We start from the raw sequence: 26470 nt of genomic DNA, 5'->3' as shown, positions 1-26470 counted from the left end.
TGACCCGAATTGACCGCTTCCTGTTACAGTAGTCTCCATGATATAGCGTGGTTCTAAATTGAAGCTCCGATTGATGCAGTATCACTCACGGCCGCTCACAATATTCTGCTCTTTTTAGTGGGGATCGAATCAAGGCTAAGGTACAGGTCATGAAATCCTAACAGAGGTCTCCCCTTCCTATCAATTAAAAAATTGATACAGAGACATAAAATAGAATTTCTAACAATTAAATCAAGAGGAACATTCTAGGGATAGAAGGATTCGATAAAAGAACATGAAAGAGAAAAATTCAGTGAAGAAAAAAATACAGAATAATGCCACCAGAAGCAACATCAGTAGTAGAGAAAACAAACGCCATGAAAAAGATAATTTGCAAGAGTTACAAATAGTGTTTAACTTCCTCTTCGTTTCGAAGAAAATTACGCTTGTTTTCGTCGCCAATGTTGAGATGAATCGACTAGGTGAATCGGCTGGACAGGAAACGAAAGGTATATGGTTACATCCTCTCGTTACCGTCCTCTTGCGTAATGAGCCAGTATTCGATTCGCTGATTGACGTAATAATGTGTTTGTCTAGCTCCTCGACACCGCAAATATCTTTCTATCTTGTTTCGAATGGAAACGACTTGATTTTTTCGAATTCTCGGCACGTGTGATCATACATGATACTTGAATCCATGTACGTGGATTTCAAGAAACGAACGGATACAAAGGAATTCGGTGCATTGATCAACATTCTAGAATTTGTAAGATGAACTGAGGATAGAGATCCATCAAATTTTCTTCTCCTTCAACGTTAATCTTTAACAGGAAGAAAACCGAAGATATGGAAGCTAAATTACAAATGATAATTTTACTCGATTAAAAGACATTTTGCATACTACAATAAAAACACAGAAACAGCTACGGTAATATTATCGTGGAATAAATAAAAAATATAGGATGTGATTTCTCTGATCCGAACTCTTTGCCTTTCTCGATGTTGTCGATGATATTAATCATGCGCTTGATTGTTTTATTGTGCTTTTTTGTGTGCTTGGAAACTGATTGCACGATGTTGAACTATTATAATATTGGTTTCTGCCAAACAACGTCATTTGATGGCCATAAATCTTCGTTGCGAATTATACTTTAAAATATTAGACAAACTGTCATCTCTTCGTTCGTTGAGTAAGATGAATAATCACTAAACCTACAAATAAAAATTTAAATGCCATATACGAAAGTAAAAAAAGAAAAATAGAAATAGAAGATAAGTGTTATCGCGTGCCTTGATATGGGAACGTCGCAATTGGCGATTCTCCTATCAAACCAACTGATAATAATTCGATCGAAGAAACGATTAAGGTTTGTCTGGTGATTCCTAATCTAACATAAAGATGGATAAGGAGCCGTGTAGAACAGCTGTTTAATAAATATCCACTCACGTCGACGAACGGATAACTATCAAAGAGAAAACTATTGAAAACCGTGAGTTACCATTAAAGGAACTCGATGGCCATTTGATACATGCAAAATGGTGTTCCACTTGAACGCACTGGTTTAAATCTTTACCAATCTTCTATTATTCAAATGATGATGAGTTTCTTTGTTGATACCTTCATAATGATAAGGACAACAAATCACTTGATTTTGTCGCTGTTATCGTTTTCTAAGAAGCAATATTTGCAGTTTGTTGTTGTCAACAAGGATCACGTGCGTTCCTATTTCTGGGGAAGGAAAATGTAATGAGAAAAGATTGTTCATGGTTTGGGTTTGGATAGATAGAGATATAATGATTCTTACATAAATTTCATAACTCTTACAATGTCTTCCATTTATACTAATAATGCCACTCCTCTTTTCTTCTTGTAGAATGCATTTCTGTATGAAGAATAAAAAGTCAAAAGAAGAGTAATTGTTTAGCTACATTTGGGGTTACAACCCTATTCCATATGAAATTCCAAGAGGAATTCTACGAATAAAGGGAAATTCCAGCAATAAAAAAACTTTGTTTGAACAAAAGAAAATGAAAATCAAACCAGGAGATCCTAAATGTCTCTAGCTATTAAAACCAAATTGTAAAAACCAAATCTCAAATGTACAAAATCTATAATTGGTATAGTAAGTTATTAATCAAAAAAAGAAAATGTACAGATTGTTAACAAAAAAGAGGAAAGAAATGAAATTGATCTTCAACAAATAGTAAGTTACCAATCAAAGCAGATGAATGAATTCGGAAAAAAGAAGAGAAGAGAAATGAAAAAAGGATCAAGACAGGTGAGTTGTGAGCGTATATGATTTACTTTCCCTCGTGGAAAGGTCAAGCTACGGTTTCGCGACCGGAGGCAGGACGAACCATCGCCTTTTTCGGGTCAGCTCGCGAGAAGCAGTGAATGTTTCGAAAGCGACAGGCGGCCGAAGAATTTTCAAGCGCTCGAGATATTATTTTCAGTCACGGCTACCGATGTTTTATTCATAACGCGTTTGACACAGTCTCTGCGCCCGCACGGATTTTTTCTCTTTTTTTTTTTATCGAACGGATCTCTCGTGGCCGTCTTCCCTATCTTCAATACATTTCTCATATCCACATCGATAAAACAACGGTCTGATAACGTTCTCATCGGTGATTATTCGGGGGATTTGACAACTGGCTCCATTAATCAATGATATAGGATCCGAATGAGATTCCGGAGGATTCTGCAAGGAATTCAAATTGCGAAATTTAAAAACTATCGTCTAATAGCTTGGAAATGGAAATAAGTTTTTGTGGAAATTTAAAGATAAAAATTATCTTCACTAGATTCATTTTAGAAATTTTTGAAGTCGTAGTTAGTTGTTTCTTTAAAAAAATCTTCTTGAGATGGTTCAAGAGATTTCTCAGACATTGAATTATTAATTACAGCCAGCTTGGCCATATCATAGTCAAGTGAAATAAGAACCAAGACTTAAAATAAACATTAGCCTTTATCTGTTCTTATCTCCTTCTGGATCAATTCGTGGATTTACATGACTGGACAATACTCGCCTATTCCGCAACAGTTAAATATCACTGAATTCTTCTACTCGTTTTTCTGGGTCACCTTCCACGTAGAAAGTGTGACAGATACAGGTGTCGCATTAGAATTAGTCTCGGTATTCGATAAATATACAATTCCTATATTTTACAAAAACATTCAACAAATTTTAGTATATCTTTCAATTATATATGGTCGAAGATACTTTTCTTAATTTCACACGGTATAAATCATACAAATTATAAAAGTCTTTTCACAAATACCTTGTGATAATCGTGATTGGTATTCCTAGGAAGAATTTCCCTAAAGCTGATGTTTATCTCATCTCCGGGATTGGCTCTCAGCGAATTTACAGAATATTTTCCACACTTTGCGTTTCCACAACGTCGAAAAAGTTTCCTCGCGTGTGAAAATATACGAATACAGCTATTGCCGCACAAAATCTTCATCGTAAACAAGAAATACGCTGGATCGCATAACTGGTTCCGTAGCTCGTAAATAAGAAACTGACTGATTGCTTGACATCGATTGCAAGACGTTGAACACGTTGCATGGTTTTATCGCGTAGCAATTTTTCGATAATTTTTTTGACTCGCGAAACACCTTCTGGGAACTAGATTCTTATCAGATGACAAGAGATCGTGGTGTCTAGCGCGAACAATATAAATTACTAAGCTTTGTTAAGTGACAACTGAATGAAAAACTTTATCTTTGTTGTTTCTTTTTCCTGAGAACCACTTGTCTTAAAAACAATAGCCCTACTCTGGAGTAAAAGATAACGCAACGAGTAATTGAACAACTTTGTTGTTTCCCGCTTCTAATCGCTCGGAAACGTACAACTTGTAAAGAAAAGTTCTTGTTATATAAACGAAGAACGATTTTAGTAGCTGTCAGAAATTGGAGATTGTAATTAAAGAGGTTTGTGTCTACAAAATAGATTCTTACAGAAAAGACCTCTAGAGTCTCGACAATCCAATAAAGTTCTCAAAGACGATGAATAGCGCAGACAGAAAATGATCTTCGTCTCCCATCATCGTAGATGTATACTGTACCATGTGGCGCGTTAAAAATATCCAAAATGCCTCCTACTTGATTTCACCAGGCTCGCATATACACAAACGATATCTTAGGTTTATTTAAACTGCTCCTTCTTGAAACGCATCCTCTCCTATGTACTCATCGAAACAATAAACTGCTCCTTCACTTTCACTGGAATTCTATTTTTCCTGCTTCTCTTGTGTCACTTTGTGACTTCAGAAACTCGGTGGACGCTTCTTCCTGTAATTACAAACTTTTCAGAAAATAGAACGAAGGCAAAGCAACTTTTACGAGCCATTAGCGATGACGACTCTGTTTCGAATCTCGTGGATGAAATCGCGCGCCTCACACTCTGACAATGATAATCAGTATAGCAAGTATACCGTGGCTGACACTGGCCGATAGAACCCTTGGAAACCGACGCTACCGACTGACTAACCGCTATCACTGATTCCAACTGAGCTGACTGACTGTCTGATCCCTGTTACCGCGGCCAGTCGAATGCTGGCTGCCTGGAGAGATATCTTGCACTTTTACAGCTGAATGCACGCCAGCACAGAATAGAACGATATTTAAAAGTAAAAGTTCCGTGCCGGTTCTTTGAACACCTTCAGGATGCGTTGTCTTCTTTGTGATTATCGATGATGAAGATCTTGTGAAGGAAATTGAAGGTACGTTTAGTGGAAAATAAAATTACCGAGGGGATCGCAGGTGTAACATGAGAGTTTAGAAGAAATATCTTCGAAGAACTGTATGATTGTTTAGAAAGTTTGATTTAAATCGGGGGTGTAAATTTATGTAATAAACAGATCCAGTTTCTTGTCTAAACGATGAATCTTCCACGTGCTCGAGAAAAAAGATATCGGCGGAGAACTATAAAATTTACAGCGGTGTTTATGAACCGTGGCTTTTTACATCAATGTTGATGTTTTTAAAACATCGTTTTTTTTAAACACCAGTTGAATCATGAAAAACATCACGATAGAACATCTACGAATGTTCTTGGATTGACCCAGTAACTTTGTCCAATATGAATTCTTCGAGATAAATTTAGTAAAGTATTTAATTACATTGAATACCTTGCAGATAATTTTACTTCCCCAGAAATCGTAAAAATTTTATATGCCTACGATTTTATAAACAGGGAATGAGGAAAATAATGACTGTAAGAGTTACATTCCATTCGACTATGTCTTGGCATAGAGCGAACATCGATTGAACCTACGCAAAGAATGCACAAAGCGAGCGTACACGTGCACAATACGGTTTGTAAACACGATGATCCGTATGTTGAATGAGTAGGTAGATAAAGATAAGTATGTACATTTGTACGTACAAAGGAAAGGCATGCATAACAGATTCCAAGAGAAAAGAACGCGTAAAAGAACGTTTCTCCGGTTGCCACATTCCTGTGTCCTTCGTCGACAGGAATAACAATTTGTAATCATCGAAGATCCCACGCTTTACTTATCTTCGAAAATATATCGATTTCCCAAAAATATTTTAAATTCTTTATTTCTCTTACGGCAGAACAATCAATCCTTTCAACAAACTTCAAGGCTACAGAAAAAGGAGACAAATGCAGATTAAAAACAGGAGAATGAAATATTGTTGAAGAGATATAAACAAATGGAAAAAGTTGATGTCTGTGCAGGCACATTGTCAGTTCATTAAAGTTTCCTACATACTGAGACGAATTCCATTCCTCTCGACGAATGAATAGTCCGTTTGTTCGCAAACTGGAGCACAAGAAGCATGGCGTTGCGTAAGATAAATTACGTGTTTGTTCGCAGAAACGACAATGTATTGGTAGCGATGATGTGTCGCGCAAAACATAGTCTTTTGCCTTCGGTCTAACATTGAAATATTTATACACCTGGAATGGAAGTATGTCAAAATGACGAAGATAGAACAATGGGTTTCCATAAATTCTATTTATTGATTTTTCACTTTTTCTCTTCTGCAATTTATATTTTTCTCAAAACAGCTCCAATTATTGGTATATAACATACAACCTTCTTTAAAAATCAGTTATGGTGTAGAGACAAATTTAAAATCGGGCATCATTTTGTTTCTTGAAGTAGTACAATATTGTGTGTTTATCAAAACATTAAGATGAAAAATAATTTTTAGATACTAGCACTCACCTTGGAGGACTTGATTGGTTGTAATTCAGCGACGTCAGATTCGTCTCCGCTAAGGCTAGATGTAGTGGAACAGTCTGAGATTTTTCGTGCCGGTGGAATGTTCAATAAGCCAACTTTTATATCTTCTTGCAACTCTGAAGAGTTCCGTGGCATGTACTGTGTAAACTGTGTGTTGAGCTTGGAATAGTAGGAGTCAGTGGAATCCAGGCAAGAATTTCTTCTATTTCCAGTCTCATTGAGGTTTCTAAACAGAATATTCATTAGTAAAGTATCGATTATGTTAAAGAAGAATGAAGAATTTAAGAAATAAATACCTTACAGCAACAGCATTTATAGAGTCAAGACACAAACAGCAAGAATCTGAATGTCGTCTACTACGGCAGACTTGTAGGAACTGAGTATCTAAAGATTCACGTATTTCATCACAATCCAAGCAAGAGCAGCTGCTTGCCTGGCTGGGAGTACCACTAATCCCTTCATACTTTTCAAGATCAAGATCATTTCTCTCTAGTTTTTCATCTAAGTAAGAATAATCAGAGTAATCACTAACAACTACGCTGGGTGTTCTCCAATATCTAGGTCTTCCCTCATTATGCTCAGTCTCGCTTCCCTCCACCATATTTGTACTATCCCATCCTGCAAAAAATGTTTCATAATTATTTTAATTTTTAAAAACAATTCCCCATCCTATCTTACAAGAAATTATTTATTAAAAAATGAACTAAATTTCATTTGTAAAATACTCAGAATTCTAAACTTCATATTAAATACTTCAATTTCTTCAAATTTCATATAATGGAATCTAGAAAATCTAGATAGAAGAAAAGACAGTCATGAAAAAAATATCAAATAAATTCTTAGAATTCCTTTTCACAATCACAATATGAATTCTATATGATTCAATCGTGTGAATTGGCTAAAAAGAAATTATAAATAAATTGTTACAAATGTTAACACAATGTTGATGTTTAATGGATTAATAGAATTCAATAACATAAACTGACTAAAAACAAAAAATCACAAATGCAATATTGCAAATGTTAACACAGCTTTACTCCTCAATGAGATAAGTTAAATTAACATAACAATCAAAAGGCTATTATTCTTATGAAACATCATAGATTTATCACCAATTTTCAAAAGGCAGAAGTTTCAAAAAATTTTAACTATACCGCCATTAGGAGAGAAACACAACGGGTCAACAGAACAGAACGAATAACACGTAAAACGATGCGAGAAAAAAAAAGGAAAGGAACGATGATGTCATTGACACAGCACGCGTGGTCAGGATTGTGTTTTCAACTGATTCTCCCCTCTCCATTGTCTTCGTGAGAGAGCAACTGGTGGCATGATTCCATCCCCCTCACCTTTTATTTGGTCCTCGTCGCTGAGCACTGCACTATCGGAGCTGCAGCATCTAGTAACCCGTAGTTTGTGTCGTTTCTGTTGGTGAGTAGTTAGAGATGTGTCCTCGTCACTGGCTGCGGCCGAATCGAGGCTCCAGCATCGGGCCATCGATCCTCTTCTTCGATCCGTGTCCGTTTCAATACCTTCGTCGCTCTGTGGACTCTTGCTCAGGGATCTAACAACCGGCATTCTCACCGTGTCGAACTCGTCATAGGTTTCATTCTCTTCTATAGGGTCGACGATACCCTCCAGGGCGTTCTGTTGCTTCTTTGACTTCATCGTGACCCCCTTGTTCTTCTCACCGAGCACTCGTTCCAAGCTTTGAACCAAGTCGCATACCGACGAGCCAGCGTCACTCTCGGCGACGTACTGATTCTCCACGATGCCTACGCGTCGTTTTCGCGACGTCTGTACCGCGTTCGAGGACGATAAATCCACGTTCTGCTTCGAAGATCGACGCTCCACTTCCGATTTCTCACCGCTGAGGAAATTATTCTTCGAACATCCCTAACAAAGTAAATAAATATATACATATACGTATATATTATATATGTGTATGTACATAATTGATATATCGGAATATTCCTAGGAAAGCCACGTTTAATAAAATACAATATATTATATATCGACTGATTCGTTTTAATGCACATGTAAATTATGGAAACAAAATTATTTTGCGGAAAGTTGTTATCAAGAATATAAATTAGATAGTCTTAGTTATCAAGAATATAAAATTGAATATTCTTATCGAAGTATTGGACAAATGTTTGATACACAATAACCTTTTTTAAAATAAAAAAGATATATAATATATACATTAAATAAATAAATATATGAAGAAAATAAATGAACTTTCTGTTCTATTTATGACTAATATTTTAGAGCCACATTTGTAAAGTCACATTTCGTGAAATACAACATATTATATATAGTGGCTTATGAACGAGCATTCACCATACAAAATTTTATGTATGCAATTTAAGACATTTTGATATTTCATTGGCTCTACAATGATTACTACGAACGACTGCTATGATTATATTGGTAAAATTTGAAACCAATCTGAAAATGTAAAAAATTAGTTAACGAAGTAACTCGAGTGTATACAATACGAAGATTATTACGGCGAAATAATTTTGGTTTCTATGATTTACTTCTTTAAACGAATCAATTGATATATAAGTTGTCTCAGAAATCATAAATGAAAAATACATTGAAAATATAGAATAACATTTGTTCACACCACGCTTCGTCTTTAATAAAATTAAATTTGAAAAGTTGTTTAGTATATGCGAATTTGGCGAATTACCGAATGTACGTGAGGAAACAGGATCGACAAGAAATGATTGTACATGCGAAAATAAGTGAAAAATGTGGAATAAAGCTGTTATGTTTAAGATCTCATTTTCAAGAAGGTAATGTTTGAACGTGTTTAGTTAAGGATTAGCCTGAGACACTGCGTTCTTGATAAACTTTCAAATGTTGTTTTCTCGAAAACTGAGCATCCTGTAGATAAATTTTATTCTACATTTTCGATTAATTTTCACACCTAGAATAACCTCCTGCCGCTTATTTAGTTCTGTCCAGCTCGAAATCAATCAAATTCAAGTATAATGACAAATTTTCAAACTCAATTTACTCCAAAACGAACTATCATATGAACAAATTGTATTCTATATGTTCGAGTTACTTATTCATCTCCTTGCCGATTGTGCCATGAATACTGGTACACCCTGTATAATATACAGGACGGTCCGTAATTCATGGTATAAATTGGGTCAGTGGGATTCTATAGCTTAAAATCAAAAATAATAAAATTAAAATTGAAAATCAAATTTGAAAATTTTCCTTAACACAAATACTGTCTTAATTCTTGACTAACACTTTCCAATTCTGCTTTCTCCAAAAAGAAGCATTAAATGACAAAATTTTACTCTATATTTTCATTTTTATTTGCGTATGCAGAATAACCTTCTGTCATTTGTTTATTCCTGTCTAGCCGGAAATTGACCAACTTCACATATACCAAACAAACTTTTGATTTCAATTTTCTCGAAAATAAAGCCGTCAACACAATTTCCTTATCCTTGATTTTCATTTTATTTTGCACCATAGAATCTACCTGACGCCATTTATACCATGAATTACGGGCCACCCTGTATGTATATGTTGTATGTATTTGGTGAAACGTGGCTTTGCTATATAGGAATATACCTTGTTCTTCTCTTCGGTGTAGCCTCGTCCTCGTAGCAGCTGTTTTAATTGTGTCGCTTCAGGAGTTAAGGAAGATTGAACCTCACATCGACTACTTCGCCGAGGATACGTGCATTGTCTCAAAGGCACTCGGTTGTTTGATGTTCGATTTGAAATACAGGAGACGCATCGCGCACTGATTCTAAACCAATCGCGGCCACGGCGCCGACGATAGTAGAGGTCGCCATGTTCGTTTCCGTGAACCACGTGAGAGATAGATGGGAAACGTAGCTTGATCAACTGACCCGGTTTGAATAATCGGCTGCAATTCGATTTAAAAGAACTCCTGTTATGATCTTCCGAATTGTCTTTCTTTTCATTCTTCCTTTCACTTTTTTTTCCATTTTTAAGTAGATCATTATGAATTGAGAGGATTTGATCTTCGTCAATGTCCGATATGTAGGTTAAGTTCATGGTCTTCGGAAAATTCACCCTTTTCTTTGGTGGATGGTTTATCAAATTGCACCCGATGCTGCTTCGCAATCGGCCTGCGATGACGACATCGTTCGACGAGATCGCCTGACTAGAACATGAATGAGAGAACATATGATTCGAAATTGGAATGCAGGGAAATTCATGGAACGATCTCTGAATTCTTATGATGACCTAGACTGCATATATTCATGCAATTTCATATTTTTATGAGCTTAATCAAAGGATTGGAATTTAAGTAGATACACAATATCACAAATCACAATAAGTGCTCTACATTGAATATATTTTTGCATATTATATGAGTTCTATAAATCTTTGGAATTTTAAATTTCCTAAAAACGTATAAACATCCACAATTTAAATGGTGAATGTTTGTAAAGTATGATAATTCAATCGCTAAAGATAGTAACACATTAAAACCCAATATTGCGGTAATATTTTATTCGTAACTATTTTTTTTTGTAATCAATTTACCTCATCGTCTTTTACTTTTCAACGTTCTAGATATGAAATATTTCTATTTCTATTCCTATTTCAATTCATATCTCTATTCCTGATTCTGTGTCTTCCACTTAAATTTGTTATGAAACTGATCCTTAATGGATTAACGGAAAAACAATCTCATAAGTAACAATTGTTTCTAAGAATTTATTAGATTTTCAAATATGAAAGATGGCATTTGAATTATTTATTCAACGGGTATCATTTCATCCTACACGTCGGTGTCCATGAAGAAATATCACTATAAACCACCTTTATGACAGTATATTACAAACGACATAAATTTTTGTTATACTAACACTGTCACTACAAGCTCTTATCTAATCTTGGAATTATAGTTACACATAGTGCTATTCCCCATATGGGACGGTAACTGTGATTCTATTTCGATATACTATGTACATATACATATTATGAGCCATACAGAGCCACAAAAGAGTGACGATATTATAAATACATGTATATTACTATTTGAATATTTGCCATGGAAAACTGTTATGTATATATTATATGTATTAAATAGAACATCTTGAAATTTGAAATTAATCTGAAAATGTATTTATTGCGAGCAAACATTTAATTAAAAAATTCTCGAACTATGTAACAAGTATTAAAGACAATCTTACTGAATATCGTTTATTAATATAATACATAATAAATAATTTTGTAATCTGTTTAAATAATTTTGTAATCTATAACAGATACAATATATACATACAAGTTTTTTATGATGAATGTTCAAATATTAAAATAAATTCGAAATTTTCCAAAAAAGGGGCCAAAACATCAATGATATATTTGTTTCTATGTGAAAGTGATTTTTTGCAAAACGAAGAATCGCTGAAAAAGATAAGTCAAGGATCGTATATCCGGGTCGAAGAAATGCGGAGGGAAAGATGCGTGGAAGGTATGCCAGGGTTGCTTCTTGCTTCTCCGATTGACGTCATAAGTGCGTCATTGGAAGCAAAGAAACAAGAAAGTGCGATTGAATGATCGCGGTTGCAGCAACCGTCGCGCGTACCGCTCGGTATCGTTTGATTCTTTCTCTTTCTCGACAAACGGTCCATTATCTCGTCAGTTCAAGTGCCCCTTGGCCACTTGAGCCTATCTGTGCTGCGACCGTTTCGTTCGACTCTCTTGTTCATTGTGCGAAATAATAGTGCACACCGCAACAAGCGTAATATAATGTACATTTTTTCTCTTTTCTATTGTCTCTGTCTTGTTTTTTTAATATCGCCCACGCGTTGTTTTCTATCGGTCGGGAGTGCCCGCTAATTGCACACAGGCGGCAGTATGTCCAGGGGAAGATAAGATTACGACACAGGATCCTCGGTATTACTTTTTTTTTTCTCCATCAGAGAAAACGAGACGTAAAATACGTAAACATAATTACAAGGTCTGGAAAAATATCGTTTAAAAGTATCGAATAATATTTTCCCAGTTTGTTTTTCTTAATTCATGTTCATCGATTTGACATTATATTAGGACGGATGGTGTTTAATAAATAGAGAGATAGAGAATATATTTGTAAACATCGTTTTCGATGCATGTCATTACTGAAAGAAGAGGGATGTCGTTTTAATAATTTTTGGTTTGATTTTCATATTTTATTGGAACAAAGGAGAATCGATTATGTAGGAAGAAATTGCATAATTTCTATTTAGGAAGTCGAAGATGACACGACCGATGGAAGGTTATAGCCAAGCCTACTAGCCGGGCTCATATTTGTGACGAAATCAGGTCAGTGTCGGTCCAAGGCTAATGACTCGTACGTCCTAAATAGGTAATAACATATATCATGTGCCCGCATTAATTTCCAGATGAATAATGTTTAGAAAAAAAATTTGAGGAATTTACAATTGAATCGAAAATGTTTTACTCTGACAATGGAGTAACAATAAGAATTATTAGAAAACATTCATGCAAAATGCATATTGTTACAAACATGCGTAGAATTGAGATAGAGCGAGATATTTATCATTATAAATTTTTTATTTCACTGTACAATTCTTACCTGTCCATATTGATGTCGTGTTCTGCATTTTATTCCAGATTGGTAATATAAAATAATTTTATAAACAATTATTTTAAAAAATTTGTAAATGCAACAAGGAGTTTTTTTTGGAAAAAAACAAAAAAGGAAATTTAATGTATTTAATTTTGGACACGTTTACGTCACGAAACAACCTAACTTTTAAACTAAAATCTGAGAAATTTGACCAAACATTCTTTATGTTCATTGTTGCTCGCTATCCACGGATAATAATTTCTGATTGTAGTAATTGAGAAAAGCCATGTATGCAATGATTGTACGTCAATCGTAGCTGATGGCCGACTGAACTCGAGATTTGAACTTGACCATACCGCGGTGACCACCTATACTCGAGTTCCTGTGTAAAAGGAGGGGATCTATTGCATTGAAATCAGTCTCCTAGAAGGGAAGCTTTCCACCTACAATTGACGCAAGAGTTATTGTCGCGATTGCATCTATATCGTAAATCGTTAGCTTTCGTACGATTCCTAAACGATTTATTTTCCTTTCTCTTATCTCGCAAAAAACGAAAAGATTATGAAATTTACGATTAACAAATTCAACTTTTATTAACTCTTTATGCAAAACAAATCAAGAAATTAAACAAGTTCCTTTTTAATAAATTGTGAAATCAGATTATGTATCATGCTTTATATTAATTTTCAGTCATTATTTTTCGATTTTAATAGTTTTCTTAAATTTAGATGACTTCATAGAATTTAATATCTGCATATTCAGTAGGGTCCAAAAATAATGATGCAAATATGTGAGGTTCTGATATAGTCTTCTTTCGTTCATAAGGCTTTACCCATTTATTTACTTCTTTAATTTTTAGATTTTTAAAAGTAGTTTCAATGGATGGTTTGGTAACTAGAATTGTTCCACTTTGGATAGTGGCTTTTAAAAAAATCCAAATGTCTCTATGTACTGAGTGTGAAACATAAAATTCAAATGGGTTGTGTATAATGATGATATTACTCTTCTGAATGATTTCAGGACATTCCTCAATCCTCTTGTTCACAATCTCAATACGATCATTCATTTTGTACTTATTTACTATGTCATTTTGGAGTGAGCAAAGTTCTTTGTTCATTTCAACACCAATAATCTTCTTGGCAGATGTGAATGTATGTGCCTGAAGGATAGATTTTTAAATAATAACATACATCTCTTAATTATTGATCTGTTATTTAGAAAAGAAGAAAAATCATTACTCCATATAAAACAGCACCCAATCGGGATCCTATGTCAAGTACAACTTTTTCACTTAAACTTGGTAAAACACTGTGAAATATATACAATATGCCAGCCACAGATAAAGAGTGTGAAATGATATCTAAAAACAAATACATTTTGTTTTCATAAAATATGATTTAAGGAAATCACATAATCCAAGAAAAATGTTGAGTTTTTCCTACTGTATTGTTTTATATTGCTGGACCCACAGTCAGCACAATACAAAGTATTAAGCTCCCCATTTTCTATAAGTTCATCTACTTCCTTCTCATCATAAAGAAATGCATCAACATGTTTTGTTGAACGAGGATCACAGTCCGAGTTCTGCAGAGTTATAAAACTTATGATATTTTTCCTTTGTAACATATAGATTAAAAATCAATATATAGTTTTACTTATTTAGAAAATAGCAAACCTGTCCAATCGTTGGTGGTACAATGTCTTCTGATGGAAATATTCCATTTGTTGGTACTTTATTTCTGATATTGAGAACAATATCTTTTATAGTGTTTAACTTTTCTTCCTGTGAACTACGTTTGTTGTAACAATCATTTGTCATGCCATATGCATTCTTTGAAAGAGATTCAATCTTTACATTTTGTGGTTTCCAATTATCAGCAATGAATGATAAAAATGTTTGTTTACCAATTTCGTTTAAAGAACACATTATAGATGTGAACATTTCTATAGCACTTTCTACAGTCATACTAACATCAGAATCCATTATATAGGTTCGTTCAATTTTTCAATAAAAATAAAAAACATTTAATTTTATAAATATTACTCGTATGTGTTATCATGCATGTGTATCAGTTATAGGTTATGTCGGATTGAATTCCATATTTGAGTTATACGTAAGGAATAATTTACTAGAAATATCACTAAAATTCAAATTTAAAGTTCTTTAACGTATAACATTCAACATGAAGTCGAATCTTTTTTTCAGCATATTTATTAAAAAAAAATTAAGTACACAAAATGTCGATATGCATACATAGATACATAAATAATTAGTCTTAACACTAGTTTGTATAGGCAAGATTTAAGGCACAATATGCTCCTTCATAAAATTTGTCCCATTTTAGTATATATGTACAAAAATTTGTTCTTATCTCGCTTGCAAACTGATCTTCTGACTTTGTTTTCTTTTAAAATAGACAATTTAAATAATTAATACTACATTAAAAGATATGTTATATATAGAACGATGTAAAATCGAAAAAATTGTATAAATACTTATTTACACATTTTTGTTTCCTTTTTTTGATACCGAAATTTTGACTAAAAATTCTAGCATGTTTAAATATAATTCTCAGATTCTTTTTAACGCATGATTTATTGTAAAGCTTGATTACCGTCTGGAATCTAATATCGGTCACTAAAAGAAATTGCATCTAACTCGAAGCTAGGAAAATACTGTTATTAAAAGTTCTTGATATTACGTAACAAATACTGTTAGCGATGTATGACTGAATTATTTCTATTATTCTAGTAGCAATTCGTATGAGGTTTGTTCGCTCTCTAACGTGAAAATTGTTCCGTTAAAGTCATTACTTTACCAGTATCAACGACGATAATGTATGAATAATCATAATATATAAGATAACGATACAATGATCATTAAAAAAAGAGAAAAAATTTGAACAAAGTTCCATTCTATCGCGATTCAAGAATTTTCAAAGAAAATTCCAGCATCACCGATGATATTTCCTAAAACATGTAGTATTATATAAAATACATAGCACAGCTGTCTTTTTCATCAGGCACAAAATCATTCGCCTCTAAATTCGACATAATCACTAATATCTCGCGTATTTACAACATAAAATAATGGACGCTAATTAATTTAAATGAGGAAACAAACATAACTCGTAAAAGCTGCCTGGATTAAAATTAGTATAAAATTAGGCGAGTATACGGTAAAAGCTAAATGTTCCAAAAACGAGTATAGTTTAAATTACGAGCTCATAAATTTTTCGTTCTAGCGTGTCTAATTACAAATGAAACTCGCTAATTATCGACCATCAAGTGGATACAAAAAGAGACAAAGATATAATATAAGAGAGCAACAAAGAGATAAAAGAACGAAGAGGTCGAAGAAGACAGCGGACAGGTACTTTGCATATTTTACCCACTTCATGATCAATCGTGAATTTCTAATTCTATTTTGAGCTTGAAAAAAGTCGCAGTTTACCGTCAAAGAGAAAAGAAGAAAATCTAAAACTGACTACGTAGGATACGATCGTTAAATGAATACATATCTAACAATCTTGATTGAAACACTTGAGCATACCTATTATGACACCCTGTAAATGTCTTAAAACGGTTCACTCATTGTAAACCTAACGAATGACTAAAGTTTCTAAAGTTTCTCACTATTAAAAGAAGCATCATTGGAAGCGACAACATTCGTATATAGTTTTCTTCGCATATTCCCGTCGCAACGTAGTTGATAAAAGTTTGATAAATTTGACATCTGGAAATACGGTCTGAGCACTATAAAAGTCTTTTTAAAGCATAGAGGAAAATGGTTGGTCGCAGAGAGACTGTTCGATAGGCAGTGATTCCTGGGGCAGAAGGGACTCTCAGTCTATTGATGTGTTTCACTGGTCAGTCCCAGCTGTGTCGCTGTTGTTATGGTTGTTGTTGCTGTTGTTTTGTCCGTTAAGAAACGATGCCATTTCCATCGGCGACTGTTGCCCGGTCTGTTTAGAAACATGCGTGTTCGTTTCGCTTCTTTCAGATCTCACTCACAGAGAGGCACAGGCATGTAGGTAATATATAACGTATGTGTGTGGTGTTCGGAAAATACGAAAGAAAAGCGGCTTCCAGAGAGAATGCAGAGAGTGTGCAAGTAGAATTTTAAAGAACAGCACGCGACCAATTGCTAAAGCTAGAAAAGACTAGTCTTCTTAATATCGAATAGTCTGAAAGCAGAAATACGTTAGTTGAATGTAAATATAGATACAGTCGCGCGCGAGAGTGCGGAGGGAGGAAAATAAATGGTAGTCGCTTGTAAAAAAAAAAAGAAAAATTAAAAAAAGAAAAAGTGGCGTACAGCTGTAACCCAGTGGAGCCCGTGATTCGACTCGATTATCGAGTATAGGCCATCGAAATGGGACTTAATCAAGCTTGATGGTAATAATGATCGAATCAATGTGCTATGTTCGTGCAATGACATTGAGGATATGGATGGACATAGTGATTTAGCGCCCAGGGTCTTATGTGTCAATCTATCGAGTGTGCAGAAAAATAAAAGCATTAATGGAAAGTTAAATATGAAGTCTCCTCTAGTGGCAGTGAAGCATTTATGTATATAGACACTATATGATTAGATTTTATTGCGTACCATTAGGGTGTGATTTGTTTACTTCCTATATTGGAATTATCTTGTAAAAATATCAACGATATAATTTAAATTAAAAAAATGATATAGAACCCTTTTTTTCATTTTTTGGCTACTTTAGGATCGAGCTCCTCAGAGTTACAAGCCGACAGAACACACACACGACAGTACGAATAGTTGCGATAAAAATATCGACAAGGCGTATAGAGATAACTATGTACGCAGTTAAGATAATATTTCTGTTCGTTTAGTAGAATTAGGAAATTGAATGACCGTAGACAATTGATATTTAATTCAGAAATAGAAAATATTGATATGACATTTTTGTCCATTTCTCAAATCGAAATAGCCCTCAGTCATTCTTTTCCTTTGACAAGACGAAAGTATTGATATTGTTACTTACAAATACCGACCTTAGGCTGTATTATATCTTCAGATGTATCGAGACCAGCAAGTGGATTTGATGTTATGTTTATTTTCGAATCAGTTACTCCGCCATTCATTACTCTTCCGTTTGTTATCGGTTTTCCTAAAATAAAAAATTAATGTATAATCTATTATAAGGCGTACACTGTCTTTTTTCAAAATACGATGATATCACAAATTAAATTTACCTTCGCTTTGCGATGATTCCCGGCTTTGTTTGTGCTTCGTCCTCTTATATATTACTGCGGCTGCAGTTAAGCTGCCCAACAGAGTCGATCCTCCGAGAACTCCGCCAATTATGGCATACATATTTACATTTTTATCATCTGCAGGCCTTACTCGACTATCTAATGTTAAATTGCTGCCATGATCATTTTTATTATCATAATTAGCATGTTCGTTCGTATTTACAGCTCTTTTCGTCTTTTGTCGAAGGATCTTAGAAAATTCCGAAGCTGCGTCTACGGAAAAACTCTGAACTTTAAACTCATACGTTGTATCCGGTTGCAAATGGGAAATAGTTATGTTGAAAGAGTCTTTTCCTTCAACCGTAGTTTTTATATAATCGCTAACTGTGGTAGAAGCTCGGTGATACACATAGAAACCATCGATGTTTGCCGAATTATCCGAATTCTGCCAAATGAGTAATACTTCGTGTGGACTCAAAGCCTCGGTGTTCGTTAACAAAGGTATTGGCATCCTATTGCTTTCGATTCCGCCATCTTTATTCAGATGAAAACGTACGGAGTTTGGACTAAGTTTATTATCATTGTTCGAGTAAACTGCAGCAATTCGAAACCGATAAGTATGATTAGGCTGTAAATCGGTTACTTCGAACGACCGCACGTGATTCGGTATCTCCGAGTTCGCGGTCATCCATTTTGCTTGTCTACCATTCATCTTCTGTCCAAGTTCGCGATATTGAACTTTGAAGAATTGAATCGGCAGTCCTGTGTTCTCAGGTACAGACCACCTAACCATCACGGACACGTCTGAGAGTCTGGTGACATTCGGTAGATTCGGTGGTACTAGCACAGCTACAAATATAAAAAACCCGATAAAATCAACATGAAGTATTTAAGCAATATGTACGGTGCAACAAATTACCAGTGCCTTTACGCTTCCCTTCCTTACTCCTTCTTCTTCCTCCTCCCCTTGTATGTTTGTGTCTTGAATTAGAGATTCCATAATCCTGTTTGGCTTCAGTCGTCCCAATATGTTGTTTAGGGTTCACTCTTAGCAAATTGCAACCAGAATGAGACCCATATTCGTTACTCGCGACACACTGGACAATTCCAGCGTGCTTTTTTTCAACCTCGGAGATAGAAAGACTCGAACCTTCGATTTCCACATTACCACCAGGCGTCAAAGATTCCCCATTAATTAGCCACTCAAATTTCGGTTGTGGTTCGCCTGTTACCGTGCAAGAGAGATCCAATTCTCCACCTTCGGAGAACGTTGCTGCCTTCGGTGGCTTAATCACCTTTGGAGCTTCCATAACTTTTAGTATGATCACAGACTTGATGTTTACACCATGGCTACTCCATATACAATCATATTCTCCCCTATCCGCTGATTGAACGTTAATTATCGTTAGACCCATCGCAGTTTTAATGGAGTTCAGTGGTAACGAACTACCTAATCTAGTCCACGTGACAGAAGGGATTGGGTAACCAGCGGCAAAGCATTCCAAAGTTACGTTTTTACCCTTCAAAACCTTGTACTCCGTTTGTGGTTGTTTAACAAAGTATGGTGCTCGAAAACTGGTATTTGTGTTTACGTTTAGAATCGTCTTATGGTTACTACGATATAACTGAGTAGTTATGTAATTTTCAGCAGTGCAGTGATAAGATCCACTGTCCGATACTTTAGCATTTTCAATGACCATGGTCTTGCTACCAACTACGTTAACATTTTTTACAGGATTATTATCTTTGTAGAACTCAACTATCGCCTCTGGGGCTGAGTAAGGCACAGGACAAGTGATAGGCACGGTATTCCCCGCTGGAACGTTTATAACGACTTCGCTCTTATCGGTAAACTTCTCTAGCGTAGCAAGCGTCAATCTTGCCGGGTCAGAAGCTAAACCACTCGAACCTAACAACGTAAAATCAAATTACCAAATTGTAATTTAAACATTGTGAAAGATGTTAAAGAAAATGAAATACAAAAATATTTACCATAAAATGCTATACAACGGTAATCACCGGCTTTGGATTCATTGTCAAAGTTCACTACGTGCCTGGACGTTTTCCCACCGTTACTAGACATGTGAAAAACCTGCAACCACCTATCCGAACCTAATGGTCTATGGCGCCAGGAGAAACGTTCTGCTCCGAGATTCAAATTGCATTCAAAATTCACATCATCTCCTATTGGCGCGGCCAAAGGTTGCGGATGTTTAGTGAAGATCATGCCTAGTTCTTGCTTCTGTCCTGTAATTTATACGAATAATTTAATTCTCATAGTATTCAATTTTTCTAGTCGCACGAAAATACTATTAAAAATGATACAAATTGTAATATACTTGAATGTAATTAATCAGCATAAATAAAATGACGTGTAAATACTTTCTTTAACCACTGTATATTAAAATGTAATGAATATCATAAATAAAAAATATGTAAGACAAAACTGACCATGTGCAAGGCTGGCTAGGACATGAAGTAGGACCGTGATAACGGCATATAGAAAAAGCACAGGTCGCATCTTGACTCATTCTGCAATCAAAGAAAACAAAAATTACAAGTTAGTCACATATGTCGCTCTTATTCTTATTATTCGTTTTTTAGTCTTGGTTTTGTCGGTTAAAAATGCGAGGCGCCGGTCTCGAAAGAGAAAGAGAGGGCCCACTAAAATTAATGCCGGCCAACCACCACGTTTAAGTATAGAACATGGCGAGTTCACGTGGAAATAGAACGCATTCATTCTAGTTTTGATCATGGCTCGTCATTTCGGCACGAACGATCCCCGCTCCACCAAATGGGTCGCGCATTCCAGTCCCAAAGGGATACAGTATAACACGATTTATATTCGTTTCCAAATGCGGTTCATTTTAAAAGCTTCTGCCGCGCTAAAGCTCTCGGCAATCAAGAGGATTCTCAGAGAACAGTGGCGGAAATGAGATTGCGCATGAAATCTTGATTTTTATGACAACAGAGGATAACCTAACCCTAGTTAATATTAATGCTTCCCAGTTATATAGCCACTTTCTGTTTATTTAATATGACTGTACATATAATTTATTAATTTCTGCCTTATTAACTACAAAATGGATTTGGATTTATATAATTTTGTTATTCTTGATCTAAGAAAAAATATTATTGCATTTTATTTTGTACCGATCCTAACACCTCTTCTTTCTTTGTTATTCTGGCTTAGATTGCTTCTTAATTAGTATCAATATTTATTTATAATAAATAGCAGTTACACAATTTTAGTATAAAATATAAAATATTTATAAACATTTTGATGGTAATTTTTTGTGATTATATTTTTTTGCGATTGTGATTGTAAGCCGTCAGTATTTAATAGTTGTGTCATTATTGCTCTATGGATATTTATACACTTAGAGAATTTAAATTGTACAATATGCACATTTTAAAGTACAAAGCTTGTTTTACATGGTGAAATAAATCTCTATTTAAGTTTCATTTCTTCAATGTAAAATATTCGCACTATACAATTTCGCTGCACTAACTGGCCGCCGCTATCTTTACCAATTCTTGGAACAGATTTCTTAGAGCGAGTCTCCTATGTTAATATGTAAGATAACAAAACGTGTCAGTCTCAGGTAAGTATCCGTATCTCATTTGTAAAATCGTACTCATCAATGAAAGAAGATACCCCACATTTCTTAGAAATATAATTATAGCTTTCTCTATAAGTAGTCTTTTAGGAAAATACTGTTTTTAACTGACTGCTATCTATACAATGGATACGCGAAAAGCATTATTGCTGCTTCTACTTATGAAGATTTAATGGAAGAAATTCCAAATTGAAGATCACACGAGTAAAACATTTCTCTTGATTTTATGTCACTCTGTATCACTTTATAATTAAACAGAAGAATTTTAATAGGATACAAGTAGAAATGAAATGGCCTACTAGAGATTTTTATGCATTTATGGAAAATGTAAATGTATCAAGATTTCTAATAAATGCACAAAAACCCGTAGTTTATGTACAATTATACAAAATACGTAAAATACTCATTATAATATTTAGAGGATGAAACAAATCTCTATATAAGTTCTTCTTTTATTAGCTCTATTTATAAAAATATGAATTTGCATAAATATTCGTAGTCTTCTTATCATGTTCTTTTTTCGTAATCTTCAATTATTTTTAAAATTCGCTCGATTGAATATTAAAAAAATTACGAAAAAGGATATTAAAAGAAGCAGAAACGCAGAATCCATTTGCATCGTGAGAAACGAAGTCGACAGAGGTGCCATAATGACAACATGAAATTGACCATATACGGTGTCGAAAACCGTCGTTCATTGCGCGCACCGCTTTCCACCCACGTGCGAGCGGCTGACCGTCCTGAGTGACGATCAGAAAACCGCGCTGACACGTCCAATACTAATAGAAATTATTTGTTGGCTAACATACGCGTCAAATGTAGGTAGATTCATTCATGTATTACGCTGTACCGTTCGCTTATATGATAATTTAACGCTTGAAATTAATACAGAGAATTTTATGTTCCACAGAAAGCTTACATGTTTCCTCAAACGTTCTTAATAGATATTATATTTATATGGGTGCACTAAGAGACAAATTTCACTTTCAATATCTTTGTTACTTAAATTAGTACTAATCTATTGAATTATAACATAAATCTGTCCTGTTTTCGTACATACATACCTATACATTTTATCGGAGACAAAAACAAGCGGACATGTAATGAAAATTGGAAATACAGTGCTGATAAATATTAGGATACTAGTTGATATTTAGTACATATTTTTTTTACTCTTTCTATCTTCTGTTTATATTTTATCATAAATTTGTTATTTCATTCGTATTATACGTGTTTCATAATGTAAAATACTAAATAAAATAAAACTTGTTTACAGTCCTTCAATGAATGTAACACGTAGGTGTCATATTTATAGCCGGCAGTGTAGGTATCAATGACGTTTCGTCAAATACGGTCTGTTTACACAAAAATGTAAATATTAACTTCAATTATAAATAATAATTAAATAATCTATATATTATAAGATCATTCAATTCAAAATAATAATTATAAATAATAACTAAATAATCTATACATTATAAGAATATAAATAAAACTTAAATATATAACACTAGTACTAGTTCGATTAAACTTCATTGATACCTCGACTATACGTCCACTTATTTTTGTCACCAACTGTGTATTACGTATGTTGTGACAAATACAAAAATAGAACGAATTTATATTACGACCCAATAACAACAAACAGTAAATATAATAAAACTTCATCTATATTAGAAGTTCACTGATTCTTTCCACAACCTTTTTTCACGTGTATAATACAAATTTATACTTCAGCCAAATAAATAAATAAATTCAATTGATAATTCATTTAATCGAATACAAACTGACATTTCATTCCAACAAACAGAATTCTGTTATCAAAGTAAAAGAATGGAACTGTACGAAAGATTTCTCACGAGGATTCACTGTTTGTTACGAAGAAATGAATTTACCAGAGGAGTGGTTCGAAGGATTGACGGTCAAGAGAGAAGGGATTTTTCATCGAAGCTGAAATCACAGGGACAAAAAGCACGCGTTCGACCCATTGGCAAGATAGTTGAACGTGTTTTATGCACGGGAGGACTCTTAACTTCTGGTTAAATGGTAGCATAAATGCCGGTGGTATGTAACAGGTGAGAAGGGTTCGAAAGAGGCTGGTTTCCGACGCTGGCTCTCATAAAAATAAAGAACTCGAATTCCAAAGCAGTGGTTGTCAAGCCCCTGTGCCCCGCGCGCACCTCCAACCAACCTAACCTTACGGACGGGCCAATGCCACCCGAGTTACGCACACGCATACAACATACACGCGGCCAAGCATATAGCCAAACGAGAATTAGACTCTGTTCTACAACCTGTCGTTGATCAGAAAACAGACTCAATCCCCGAAATCCTTTTTGCACTCGTGATCCTCTCGCTTGATCAAAGATCACGATGTATTAGTGGAATTGAGTTCCACTTTCACGAACTCGCGACTCTTCTCCCGTTGGCCAAAATACAGAAAGATTTGTATCCTCTTACACAATTACAGTGGCTTAAAAAAATATTCGGACACTTATATTAACTTTTTCGTCATTTTTTAAATATTTATTAGACGTATTATACAAAACATTTTATATAGACTTTTACATAGATTTATAACTTCTATGACCAATGATAGCTTTTTGTTTCACTAAAATGTTAATAATATTTCGAAATATTTTACAGAACACATCTTTTTCTTTTAATTTAGTGTTATATAAATCGCCAAAAAATTTTTTTAACTGAATGAAAAGATAGTGAGATTTACTGTCACAGAGAATAAGATTGTATCGAAAAATATATTGATCTATACTACGATCTTTGTAAATTTTTTGAACTTCCTTTGATATTGCATTATATATCCATTTATTAATGATAATGAACCTTTGGTTTAATATAAACTTTCTTCTAGTAATGGTTTAATAAATCTTCTCGAACAGCTTTGAAGTTGTGTCATAATTTTAGAATAGGGTTGTGATTGACGTTACTTTTCCACGAGCAAACTTCATGGTATTCCGTTATGTGTAACAAACAGGAACCAGGAAGATCAGGTTCCCGTTGATCGAACGCATTTGACAAGTGGATCCTTCCTTTTGTTGATCGTCGATTAATCACGTGAACTTTTATTCTCTTCACTTCGTCGTGTTTCATCCCGATACAAGACACATGACTAACTTAACTTCCCTGCTCGGCATGCATGGCGATTGCTTAGTAAAACGAGCGACGAATATTTGGCCGTATATGTGTCATACGCTATTTTAATCTACTTCCCATAACCGCTACTTGTTCGACCATCAACGCTATGACTTTTAAGTAAATAAATACTTTATGTCATTTTATCTTTATTGATTAAACGATAACAATATTTAACAAATAGTAATGTTTTCCCTTAATAGTCATTGCTATTGTACCAATTATAAGTAGTTCAATTTGATGAGCTTTACCGGGAAGTTGACAATTCAGTTGAGTGTACGAAAATTTAATCAGAAAGTATGCAACGTATACTTGGTAGAAGACATGCAATGAGGTTGTAAATTAAAGTATTAATATATATTAGCGACATCGATAATGATTCCATGCATTTCATAGAAATACTTTGACCATAAAAGTTATTACTCAATTAACCTACCAAATTCTTTTATAATACATGTATTGTCTGAAAAATAGCAAATTGTATACGTCTAAAATCTTCTTCTCAAGTTGTATACATATAATTCTTTTTAAATACACAAAACTACAAAGGACGAAAACTCGAAATTAACACCGTACGATTCTGAACGAGGTATTCAGCTCCTTATCTTTTTTTATATCTCTCAAATTATTATCTCGGTTTTTAATACATATAAACTTGAATATCTGATTTTACGATCTTGCTATATCTCACCCAACAATAATGCATATGTATCTTATTACAACGCAGGCGCATTAAGTAGCGCGGTATCATCTGAACGAGCGTATTCCGAATTGTCAATAGTTCTAACAATTGGTATTATTAATAATACCATGTATCCGATTTATTCATTGTATTATCCACTGCATTCAAATTTCATGAAAAATACTGGTGGCTCACCCCTTCCGGCAGGTGATCTCTCACAGCGACATCGCGACAAAAATTTTCCATGACGAATAGTATATACAGGTCCCATTATATTTATGGTTTTACGGAATGATGAATCAGAAACGTGAGCAAAAGAAATAAAAGAAAGGCAAAAGATCAGCGACGGAAAAAGAAGAAAACAAAAGTAATAATCATGCTTGGCACACTCACCCTTTTTCCTTCGATCCAGCCGTACGATCTATACGTTTATCAGATCCTTTTGATTTTTCGCTAAATCGATCACAATTTTCCTCGTCGAAGGAAAACGAAGTGTCCGTGTTAATAATTTTCACCGATAAATCACTTCATTTTTTTCAGAGCGATCGCTACTAGGCTCACCAAGTTCGACCTCCTATAGAACACGACGCTTGGCGTCCACCAGCACACTGGAATGCAGACCGACAGGTTTTGAACCGCGATAAAGTATAGTAACGACGTGTGCTTCGATCTAGGTACTCACGTGCAGGTTGGTACATTGCGGTGCTATCACGTGACTCACTGCCATTTCAAATCTGACAATAAAGTGGATGCGTTTTATCAAAAATTAAACATCCTAAAAATGATAGAATGTAAAGAAAAAGTTAAAATTTAGTTTATATTATGAGTTTATACATGATTTGGTTAACTTCAGGGTGATCATGAAGGAGGAATTTTTCACTGTAGGTTCAGATATCCTGCGCGCTACGCTTCTGTACATAGCGCCACCTTCGAAATTCGAAACGCGCCAACTACGATTTTATAAATAAAAACTGTATGTCACTTTTAATCAGCAGAAAGAATTATTAGTTA

At 34.5% G+C, this 26470-nt stretch overlaps 3 protein-coding genes and 1 long non-coding RNA gene across 8 annotated transcripts in view; 1 reads left to right on the top strand and 3 right to left on the bottom strand.

The window, feature by feature from the left end:
* Window positions 1-13214, bottom strand: part of LOC126917696 (uncharacterized) — a 29222-nt gene extending 16008 nt beyond the window's left edge. Inside the window, exons 1-5 of the mRNA XM_050724876.1 lie at window positions 12791-13214; window positions 9802-10363; window positions 7548-8094; window positions 6495-6816; window positions 6181-6424 (exon numbers count right to left, since the gene is read on the bottom strand). Coding sequence (XP_050580833.1) covers window positions 6181-6424; window positions 6495-6816; window positions 7548-8094; window positions 9802-10363; window positions 12791-12798 — 1683 coding nt within the window. The 5' untranslated portion in view covers window positions 12799-13214. The remainder of the gene's footprint in view (window positions 1-6180; window positions 6425-6494; window positions 6817-7547; window positions 8095-9801; window positions 10364-12790) is intronic.
* On the top strand, window positions 4711-6509 carry LOC126917722 (uncharacterized). Its single transcript, XR_007711040.1, has 2 exons — window positions 4711-5798; window positions 6167-6509. It is a non-coding gene; the product is annotated as an uncharacterized LOC126917722 (long non-coding RNA).
* A 137-nt stretch (window positions 13215-13351) lies between the features above and the next one.
* On the bottom strand, window positions 13352-14901 carry LOC126917709 (uncharacterized). Its single transcript, XM_050724930.1, has 4 exons — window positions 14460-14901; window positions 14227-14368; window positions 14023-14144; window positions 13352-13943 (listed from the first exon to the last, which is right to left on the bottom strand). The coding sequence occupies exons 1-4, from the start codon at window positions 14766-14768 to the stop codon at window positions 13509-13511; spliced, it is 1008 nt and encodes a 335-aa protein (XP_050580887.1). The 5' UTR covers window positions 14769-14901; the 3' UTR covers window positions 13352-13508.
* A 77-nt stretch (window positions 14902-14978) lies between these two features.
* On the bottom strand, window positions 14979-26411 carry LOC126917698 (interference hedgehog-like). 5 transcript variants are annotated; one of them, XM_050724882.1, is made up of 8 exons: window positions 26142-26411; window positions 25853-26067; window positions 20456-20536; window positions 19997-20251; window positions 18924-19913; window positions 18005-18853; window positions 17804-17919; window positions 14979-16749 (listed from the first exon to the last, which is right to left on the bottom strand). In XM_050724882.1, exons 3-8 carry the CDS (start codon window positions 20523-20525, stop codon window positions 16648-16650), a joined length of 2382 nt encoding a protein of 793 aa, XP_050580839.1. In that variant the 5' UTR covers window positions 20526-20536; window positions 25853-26067; window positions 26142-26411; the 3' UTR covers window positions 14979-16647. The 5 variants fall into 5 exon arrangements, with proteins under 5 accessions (XP_050580839.1, XP_050580840.1, XP_050580841.1 ...); XM_050724883.1 differs by lacking the exon at window positions 26142-26411 and having other exon boundaries at window positions 14979-16971; window positions 17794-17919; window positions 25853-26104; XM_050724884.1 differs by lacking the exon at window positions 26142-26411 and having other exon boundaries at window positions 17794-17919; window positions 25853-26104.
* Window positions 26412-26470: the final 59 nt, after the last annotated feature.

This window comes from Bombus affinis, chromosome 6, assembly GCF_024516045.1.
Source record: "Bombus affinis isolate iyBomAffi1 chromosome 6, iyBomAffi1.2, whole genome shotgun sequence".
Classification (NCBI taxonomy): Eukaryota; Metazoa; Arthropoda; class Insecta; order Hymenoptera; family Apidae; genus Bombus; species Bombus affinis.
The sequence above is the reverse complement of the archived record's forward strand: the minus strand, read 5'-3'. Positions and strand labels throughout refer to the sequence as shown.